General features: G+C 46.2%; 2 protein-coding genes across 4 annotated transcripts in view; both read right to left on the minus strand.

Moving 5' to 3' along the window:
• Positions 1 to 94: 94 nt before the first annotated feature.
• On the minus strand, positions 95 to 2803 carry LOC137341884 (small lysine-rich protein 1). 3 transcript variants are annotated; one of them, XM_068005390.1, is made up of 4 exons: positions 2515 to 2803; positions 1970 to 2069; positions 847 to 911; positions 95 to 392 (listed from the first exon to the last, which is right to left on the minus strand). In XM_068005390.1, exons 3-4 carry the CDS (start codon positions 847 to 849, stop codon positions 159 to 161), a joined length of 237 nt encoding a protein of 78 aa, XP_067861491.1. In that variant the 5' UTR covers positions 850 to 911; positions 1970 to 2069; positions 2515 to 2803; the 3' UTR covers positions 95 to 158. The 3 variants fall into 3 exon arrangements, with proteins under 3 accessions (XP_067861491.1, XP_067861492.1, XP_067861490.1); XM_068005391.1 differs by lacking the exon at positions 2515 to 2803 and adding an exon at positions 2160 to 2496; XM_068005389.1 differs by lacking the exon at positions 1970 to 2069 and having other exon boundaries at positions 2515 to 2802.
• Positions 2804 to 4983: 2180 nt separating this feature from the next.
• Positions 4984 to 10072, minus strand: part of LOC137341792 (striatin-interacting protein 1 homolog) — a 30923-nt gene continuing 25834 nt past the window's right edge. The window contains exon 14 of the mRNA XM_068005295.1: positions 4984 to 5040. Coding sequence (XP_067861396.1) covers positions 4984 to 5040 — 57 coding nt within the window. The remainder of the gene's footprint in view (positions 5041 to 10072) is intronic.

Raw genomic sequence — 10072 nt, forward strand, 5'->3', positions numbered from 1 at the left:
GGGGAGGGGCAGGAGTGGGAGGGGCAATTGAAATAAAACGTACCATCAAGAATCGGCTCGGACTGAGAAATAGAGAATTCTTTGCTCCCGTTCGTGACGTGTTAGAATATTAGATATTTATTTCTCCGTTTCTTTCTTTCTTTCTTTATTTAACCAATTCACTTCTTTCCTTTCTTCTTAGCCTTGCCGGGCCATTGGAAGCCTCGAAATGCCAGGCAGGCGGCCACATCATGTGAGATGTAGTACAAGTTAAACATGGCCGCTGGGCTCAGCATATCCACCTCGATTTTGGATTTGGAACTTTTCTCCTTCTTCTTGCCCCTCTTGCCCCTCTTGCCCTTCTTGCCACCTGCGCTGCGGGCCTTCCCCTTTGGTTTGACGCCTTTGGTCGGCTGCAAGAGGAAGCAGACAAGCTTGGCTTTATTCCACCAAATGGTCACTCGGCGGACGGTACCTCGGCTCCAGCCGACTCACCGAGGCCCCCCCCCCGCAAAACCACCACCACTGCCCAACAGAAACTTATAGCTGATGGCTCTCTGCCAGCCTTCCGGGAGCGGCATGAGGTGCCGGCGGAGGATGTGGCTTTTCCCTGATTGAGTGGGGGGGGGGGGGCGGTGGAAATTGGAAGAAAGAGATAGGCAGGAGGTCGTCAATGAATCAATATCACCCAACTCCTGCTGGTCAATTAAAGAGGGTGAGGGGAATGATGGGCTGTGGATATCTGTCCAGCAGCCCCTTCTTGCCCCAGCAGAGGCACAGGACTTAGTGATACGATGGAGAGAAAACTAATGGGCAAGACGAGATGGGCAAAACACCCTTAAAGCAGAAGATTAATCAATACTGTACCATTGTGGAATCGTCTGGATCACAGGGTGAGTAACTTCCTAGCGCTTTTCAAAGGCAACCATCTCCTAGAGAGAAACAGCAATTGGACAGTCACCATCGACACAGCCAGTATCTGATAAATCAATCACTGACATCACAGCAACCACCTCGAAAATACTGCCCAACCTCCACCTCTACCTCAGCCCATCTGCTGCTGAAACCCTCCTCATGCCTATCTCACCTTCAGACTCTATTACTCCAGTGCTGTCCTGGCCGGTATCCCATCCTCTACCCTCCATAAACTTCAGCTCATCCAAATGCTCGCTGCCCAAACCCTATTCCACACACCAAGTCATGTTTGCCCATCACTCTTGTTCTCGCTGATGTACATCTACTCCCGATCCCCCAAATCCTCAAATTTAAAATGGTCATGCTCGTGTTTAAATCCCTTCATTGTCTTACCCCCCTCCCCATCTCTGTAACCTCCTCCGGCCCTACAAATTACCCCACTGAACTCTCCCTTCCTCTAACTTGGGCGTCTTGTGCATCCCCCATCCATTCAGCCACCCAGACCCCACGCTCTGGAATTCCCTCCCTACACTTTCAGCCTCTCCACACTCCTCTATCCCTTTTAGACCCCCCTTAAAACCCATCTTTTTGCCCATCCTGCCTAGCGTCTCCTTCTTTGGCTCGGTGTCCGTCTTTTTTCCTTAAGTCTCCGTAAAGTGCCCGGGACGTTTTCTTACGTTGATAGATTTTTGTTAGCCAAGGGTATTAAGGGATATGGAACCAAGGCAGGTAAATGGAGTTAATATACAGATCAGCCACAGAATGGCGGAACAGGCTCGAGGGGCTGAATGGCCTACTCCTGTTCCTAACATAGGAATGGGAGAAGGCCATTCAGCTCCTTCAGTTTGTTCCTCCATTCAATTAGAACTTGTCTGATCTGCACCTCATCTCCATTCACACGCCATTGACCCATGTCCCTCGATACCCTCACGTAACAAAAATTTATCCCTCTCAGCCTTGAAAGCTTTAAATGACCCAAATGTTATTCCTGGTATGGAAAGTAGCAGAAATTACACACCAGGTGTCTGTAGAGAGAGACACACACAGGATAATCTTTGCAAGAGGAGGTTCTTACCAGGGTACAAAATGCTAAAACAAAAGCAAAATACTACGGATGCTGGAAATCTGAAATAAAAGCAGGAAATGCTGGGAGCCCTCAGCAGGTCAGGCAGCATCTGTGGAGAGAGAAAGTTAACGTTTCAGGTCGAAGACCTTTCATCTGAAATGTTAATGCTAATCTGTCCTTTAACTTTCCCCATACTCACTGACTGTACTGCCAGGTGTTTTTCCGTTGGTTTTAATAGTTTGCATCTCTCGGTCCCGTTTAATCTAAGGGAAAATTGCCTGGATATGAAACAGTTACCGGGTGACCGTGGAAATGACCAGGGTCTGTCTCCGATCTGCCTCGGTTCAATCCAAACCCGCAGCTCACGGGAGGGCTTCGGAGGGACCGAGCCGCACACACAGGGAGCAGGACTGACTGGCCAAGTCTTTCTTCAAAGTTACACAAACTTTGCTCGGTCTCAGAAACTTTTCTGTTTGTTCCCGAAGTCGGGAGGTTGCTGGGAGCCGGCGGATGCTCTCCCCCTCCCTCCCTCTCTCTCTCTACCAGTCACTCACCTGCCCGGTTTGTCTGGAGTCAGAGTCGGAGCTAGAGCTGAATTCTGAGACTCTCCCTCCCGACTTGGGACCAAAGTCATTGTTTGCAGTGCGTCTCCTTGGAAACACTTTCAAGAAGGCGCCTCATTGAGCGATTCTCCCGGACAACTGAGAGACAAATACACCCATTGAGGGCAACTAATGAATACCCCCAATGAGGGCAACTGAGAGTTAAACAGACCCAGTGAAAGCAACTGAGAGATAAATAGACCCACTGATGCCATGTGTCAGGATCTCTGGCAATGCCCCAGGAGAAGGCAATTGGTGATGCCCTAAGTTAAGACAACGGTTAATACCCCGGGTCACAGTAACTGAGATAAATAGCCCCAGCTAAGCCAGAAAGGATACTTTCAATGAGGGAAATTGAGTGAGAGGTGCTGAGTAATAACACCAGGCTTCAGTGATTACTCAAAGAAGTACTCAGAGTAATAAAGGAAGTGGTCCTGGAAATAGTGGATGCATTGGTGATCATCTTCCAAAATTCTATGGACTCTGGAACAGTTCCTACAGATTGGAGGGTGGCAAATGTAACTCCACTATTTAAAAAAGGAGGGAGAGAAAAAACAGGGAATTACAGACCAGTTAGCCTAACATCAGTAGTGGGGAAAATGCTAGAGTCTATTATAAAAGATGTGATAACAGAACACTTGGAGGGCATTAACGGGATTGGACAAAGTCAGCATGGGTTTATGAAAGGGAAATCATGCTTAACAAATCTACTGGAGTTTTTTGAGGCTGTAACTAGTAGAATAGATAGGGGAGAACCAGTGGATGTGGTGTATTTGGATTTTCAGAAGGCTTTTGATAAGGTCCCACACAAGAGGTTAGTGTGCAAAATTAAAGCATATGGGATTGGGGGGAATATACTGGCATGGATTGAGAATTGGTTGACAGACAGGAAACAGAGAGTAGGGATAAACAGGTCTTTTTCCGGGTGGCAGGCAGTAACTAGTGGGGTACCGCAGGGATCAGTGCTTGGGCCCCAGCTATTCACAATATATATCAATGATTTGGATGAGGGAACTAAATGTAACATTTCCAAGTTTGCAGACGACACAAAGCTGGGGTGGAATGTGAGCTGTGAGGAGGATGCAAAGAGGCTCCAATGTGATTTAGACAAGTTGGGTGAGTGGGCAAGAACATGGCAGATGCAGTATAACGTGGATAAATGTGAGGTTATCCACTTTGGTTGTAAAAACAGAAAGGCAGATTATTATCTGAATGGTGATAGATTGGGAAAAGGGGAGGTGCAACGAGACCTGGGTGTCCTTGTACACCAGTCGCTGAAAGCGAGCATTCAGGTGCAGCAAGCAGTTAGGAAGGCGAATGGTATGTTGGCCTTCATTGCAAGAGGATTTGAGTGCAGGAGCAGGGATGTCTCACTGCAGTTATACAGGGCCTTGGTAAGACCACATCTGGAGTATTGTATGCAGTTTTGGTCTCCTTATCTGAGGAAGGATGTCCTTGTCATGGAGGGAGTGTTACGAAGGTTTACCAGACTGATTCCTGGGATGGCAGGACTGACATATGAGGAGAGATTGGGTCGACTAGGCCTATATTCACTAGAGTTTAGAAGAATGAGAGGTGATCTCATCAAAACATATAAAATTCTAACAGGACTAGACAGACTAGATGCAGGGAGGATGTTCCCGATAGCTGGGGAGTCCATGACCAGGGGTCACAGTCCCAGGATATGGGATATGCCATTTAGAACCGAGATGAGGAGAAATGTCTTCACTCAGGGGGTGGTGAACCTGTGGAATTCTCTACCACAGAAGGCAGTGGAGGCCAAGTCATTAGATGTATTCAAGAAGGAGATAGATATATTTCTTAATGCTAAAGGGATCAAGCGATATGGGGAAAAAGCGGGAACAGGGTACTGAGTTAGACGATCAGCCATGATCATTTTGAATGGCGGAGCAGGCCCGAAGGGTCGAATGGCCTACTCTTACTCCTATTTTCTATGTTTCTATGTTAACGAGTACTCTGCAGTGATTACTCAATGGAGGAGTACTCTGCAGTGATTACTCAATGAGGGAGTGCTCTGCAGTGATTACTCAATGAGGGAGTGCTCTGCAGTGATTACTCAATGAGGGAGTGCTCTGCAGTGATTACTCAATGGAGGAGTACTCTGCAGTGATTACTCAATGAGGGAGTGCTCTGCAGTGATTACTCAATGAGGGAGTGCTCTGCAGTGATTACTCAATGGAGGAGTACTCTGCAGTGATTACTCAATGCGAGAGTGCTCTGCAGTGATTACTCAATGAGGGAGTGCTCTGCAGTGATTACTCAATGGAGGAGTACTCTGCAGTGATTACTCAATGGAGGAGTACTCTGCAGTGATTACTCAATGAGGGAGTGCTCTGCAGTGATTACTCAATGGAGGAGTACTCTGCAGTGATTACTCAATGGAGGAGTACTCTGCAGTGATTACTCAATGGAGGAGTACTCTGCAGTGATCATTAGCATAGCTTCGATTTTATTCAGCTGGTCGCATTCAGAAGAAAAATTGGTATTGGAGAATGAATACGGCTCTAATCTAATCTGTAGGCTCACATGACATCTTAGAATCATAGAAGTTTACAGCACAGAAGGAGGCCATTCAGCCCATCGTGTCTGTGCCGGCCGAAAAAGAGCCATCCAGCCTAATCTCACTTTCCAGCTCTTTGTCCGTAGCCCTGTAGGTCATGTCAGTTCAAGTGCACATCCAGGTATTTTTTAAATGCGATGAGGGTTTCTGCCTCTACCACCCTTTCAGGCAGTGAATTCCAGACCCCCACTACCCTTTGGGTGAAAACATTTCTCCTCAACTCCCCTCTAATCCTTCTACCAATTACTTTAAATCTATGCCCCCTGGTTATTGACCCCTTTCTAAGGAAAATAGGTCCTTCCTATCCACTCTATCGAGGCCCCTCATAATTTTATGTACCTCAATTAAATCTCCCCTCAGCCTTCTTTGTACCAAAGAAAACAACCCCAGTCTATCCCATCTTTCCCCATAGCTAAAATTCTCCAGTCCTGGCAACATCCTCGTAAATCTACTCTGTACCCTCCCTAGTGCAATCACATCTTTACTGTAATGTAGTGACCAGAACTGTACGCAGTCCTCAAGCTGTGGACTAGTGTTTCATACAGTTCTAGCATAACCTCCCTGCTCTTATATTCTATGCCTCGGCTAATAAAGGAAAGTATCCCGTATGCCTTCTTAACCATCTTATCCATCTGTCCGGTTATCTCTCTGTAGCCATCTGACTTGTACTTCTGAACCCATTACAGCCTTCTTACTCGTCCCCAACTCTCACCAGTCCTCTCTGTGTAATAACACACAGTATTGTTTACATGTAGAGGGGCTGTAAAGGTATGGATGGTAGGCCTTCTCTGTCTTCACCAAAGTTGTCTCGATGGCATCTGCTCGCTACAGAGGGAAGAGTCCAGTGATCTGACCTGTTGGCCTCCAACTCATTCACGAAAGCCTATCAGAACCATGCAACTCACCCGGGGGGGCCAGGGCGCTAGGCTGCTCAGCTATCTACAACGGTCACTCAACAAAAATCAAAGGCCGAGCCCCAAGGAGGGAAAGATTCTGGCTCAGAGAGAAACAGTGTCCCACGTTAGAATCCAGGAACGGTCGGAACTGCCCCACGGTACTGTCTGAAGACCAGGGAGCTCTTCTGCTGTCCCCGCCAAAATACTCCCCTCATTGGACATCAAAGAAAGTCCCCTGAACAGTTGGTCTTCAATAACTTGCATTTATACAGAGCCTTTAACGTAGTAGAACTTCACAGAAGCGTCATCAAACAAAATTTGACACTGAACCATGTAAAGAGATATTAGGAAAGGAGACCAAAAGCTTAGTCAAAGAGGCAGGTTTTAAGGAGCATCTCAAGAGAGGTCATTCATCTAATTGCTGTTTATAGAATGTCGCTGGTCCAAAAACTGTAAGCATGTTTGCCTACGTAACCACAGTCACTGCACTCCAAAAAGCAATTTGTGGTGTGAAGCCCTTTGAGATGGGTGGGGTGACAAGGTGCAAGTTATCATCATCCGAGTACCTCTGACACAAGCTAAAATGTAGGGAGTTAGAAGTAAGAATGGAAGTCAGGCAGAGGTTGTTAACGTAAAGGGCAATCGCTGTGTGGACTAAATCATCAGGGACGGACTTTGAAGTGGGCCGTATGAATAGGTGAAAGAAGCAATTAGATTAATTGGATTTTGTAGTTTTAGGGCTAAGTATAGATCGAGAGGTTCTAATACGCCATGAGAAAGAATGGTACCTGTGCTGTGGACTAAAGGGGAATGTCTGGAAATTAGGCAGCTAAGGTTAAAAAGTAGAGATGTGAAGATGGATAAATATTCTGAAGATTTTTTCTTTCAACTCAAGGTTTCAAGTGTTTACGCAGAGCCTTCCCTCAGAAGAGTAACTGGGTTGGGCAGGATAAGCCAAGCTATTCCAGTGTAGCTATGGCACTGGCATCTACCTGACACTGTGAAAGATTGCCCAGGCGTGTCCCGTAGAATAAATCTAACCCGGCCAATAACTCTTGTTAAAACAATTAGTAGGGACACGTTCTCCCTCTCCTCTCCTCCCACACCTATGGGACTTTGTAATTTAGGCTGTGATTGAGGCATCAGGTCTCTGGCTGTCCCCCACTCAAGATATGGGAGCGGTATGCAGGTGTGGGACAGACTTTGTGGGAGTGTTGTGTAGCTTGTTGAGACCCAGTCTGTTCAAATGATGGCAGAACTCCACTGTGCAGAGAAAGAGCTGATAAAAACAAAACAATTTATGTTAAAAAATAATTGTTGGGGGAAAGAGTTTAACATGAAAGGAGATTTGATAGAGGCTTTCAAAATTATGAAGGGTTTCGATCGAGTAAATAAGGAGAAACTGTTTCCACTGGCAGGAGCATCGGTGACCAGAGGATACAGATTTAAGGTAATTTGCAAAGGAACCAGAGGGGAGATGAGGAGAATTTTTTTTACGCAGCGAGTTATGATGATCTGGAACGCGCTGCCTGAAAGGGCGGTGGAAGCAGATTCAATAGTAACTTTCAAAAGGGAATTGGACAAATACTTGAAGGGAAAAAATTTACAGGCTATGGGGAAAGAGCAGACGAATGGGACAAATTGGATAGCTCTTTAAAAGAGCCAGCACAGGCATGATGGGCCGAATGGCCTCCTCCTTTGCTGTACCTACTATGATACTATGAATTACTGTCCTATTAGCCTCCTACCAATCAATAAAGTGATGCAGGAGTTATCAATAGTGCCATCATGTGACACTTACTCTCCAATAACCCGTTCACCAAAGGTCAGATCGCTTCAGCTAGAATCACTGAGCTCCAGACATTGTCATGGCTTTGATCCAGACATGGCCACAAGGGCCGAGTCCCAGAGGAGCAAGTATGCAACCAAGGAGCCCCCAGCAAAACTGGGAGGCAACGGGAAAACCCTCCAGTGGCTGGAGTCATACCTCACACAAAGGAAGATGGTGGTGGTTGTTGTGGAAGGCCAATCTCTCAGTCCCAGGACATTGCAGGAAGACTGAGAGCAATAGATTTTTGTTGGGTAAGGATATGAAGGGATATGGAGCTAAGGCGGGTAAAAAGGAGCCGAGGTACATATCAGCCATGATCTAATTGAATGGCGGAACAGGCATGAAGGCAGACTCCTATCCCCATGTACAGTTACAAGGAGAGACTTGAGATAGAGGGATTATTTCCACTGGAGCAGAGATGGCTAATAGAAGGTTTAATCGAATTTCTTAAAACTATAAAAGGTTTTGATAGAGTGAATAGGGAAAGATTATTTTCTCTGGTTGGGAGGTTAGTGACAATTTAAAATGCTCAACAAAGGAGTGAGGCAAGGGGTTCACGTAGAGCGTTATTGGAGCATGGAATGCTTTGACACTTGGAAAGGTTGAGGTAGGATCACTGCCTCTTTTAAGGAAAAAAATTGAATAAATATTTGAAGCAGAGGAAGAAACGGAGCTGTGGGGAGCAAGCGGGGCGGTGGGATTAGTTTTGTATTGCTTTAGCAAAAATCCGGCACAGACACAATGGGCCGAATGGCCTCCTTCTGTACTGTAAACTTTATCGGTTTGTGTATTATTTACACTGCTAGACATCCACATAAATCTCAAAATGTTTGCAATTCTCAGGTTCTACTGTTCCGCACAGCAAAACTGGCAGAAATTTTTTTTAAAACAAGTCAAGATTTTTTTTTTCCTCTTCCCCCATCCCCTCCCCAATCTTTGCAGATTAATTTTCCATCTCATCCACTTCCATTCGCTTAGTTTACTCTACTGAAGTACCCAATAAATGTTAGAATGCTGTATTCATACACTTACCACCTCCCAAGCCAACCACTCTACCCAGTTCTTTGCTGGTTAGAAGGGTTTTGATGTAGACATTTTGCCCAACGCACTGCCTGCTGTGACATCATGAATAGGGACAGTGCATCGTGGTCATGATGTCACTGATGCTGTGCTTGATGTCATAGGAGTGAGGGGGGGGGGGGTGGGGGTTTATACAACGATAGGGCAGAGAGACCTCCGGACCCCTCCAGAGCAACTGACCCCATAGAGGTCTTTAAGATTATGAAAGGGGTTCGATAGGGTGGACGTAGAGAAAATGTTTCCGCTTGTGGGGGGGGCGGGGGGAGTCCAAAAACTAGGGGCCATGAATATAAGAGAGTCACCAATAAATCCAATGGGGAATTCAGGAGAAACGTCTTTACCCAGAGAGTGGTGAGAATGTGGAACTCGTTCCCACAAGGAGTAGTTGAGGCGAATAGCAAAGATGCATTTAGGGGAAAGCTAGATAAACACACGAGGGAGAAAGGAATAGAAGGACATGCTGATGGAGTTAGATGGAAGGGGGGGTGGGAGGAGGCTCGTGTGGAGCATAAACACCAGCACAGACCAGTTGGGCCGAATGGCCATTCTGTGCTGTAAACTCTGTGTATCAGTACAGATAATTCCCTTCATAACATTTCAAGGATTACGGGGCAGTGCATTCGAGTGTACTGTGCCTTTAAACACGTCACGTTATAAAATGGGTTCTTCAAAAGCTACCTCCCTCCCCCCACATCAATACACTTCCAAATGTCTGATCCCAGTACTTCCACCTGGTAGATTAGTCCAAAAATTAATCCAAAGTAAACCTTTATAAATCACTGGTTAGGCCTCAGCTGGAGTATTGTGTCCAGTTCTGGGCGCCGCACTTTAGGAAGGATGTCAAGGCATCAGAGAGGGTGCAGAGATTTACCAGAATGGTATCAGGAATGAGGGACTTTAGTTATGTGGAGAGTCTGGAGAAGCTGGGATTGTTCTCCTCAGAGCAGAGAAGGTTAAGGGGAGATTTGACAGAGACGTTTAAAATGATGAGGGGTTTTGATGGTTTCTCCGTATTTACCCTGTTTCCACTGGCAGGAGGTGACAATTCTACTCTAAAAGTAGAGTCAGTCTTTTCCTGTTGTTTTATTAGAACTCGATAACCTGACCTTTCCCCAAGGGTAG

The sequence above is a fragment of the Heptranchias perlo genome, chromosome 24 (genome assembly GCF_035084215.1).
Source record: "Heptranchias perlo isolate sHepPer1 chromosome 24, sHepPer1.hap1, whole genome shotgun sequence".
In the NCBI taxonomy this organism is placed as follows: domain Eukaryota; kingdom Metazoa; phylum Chordata; class Chondrichthyes; order Hexanchiformes; family Hexanchidae; genus Heptranchias; species Heptranchias perlo.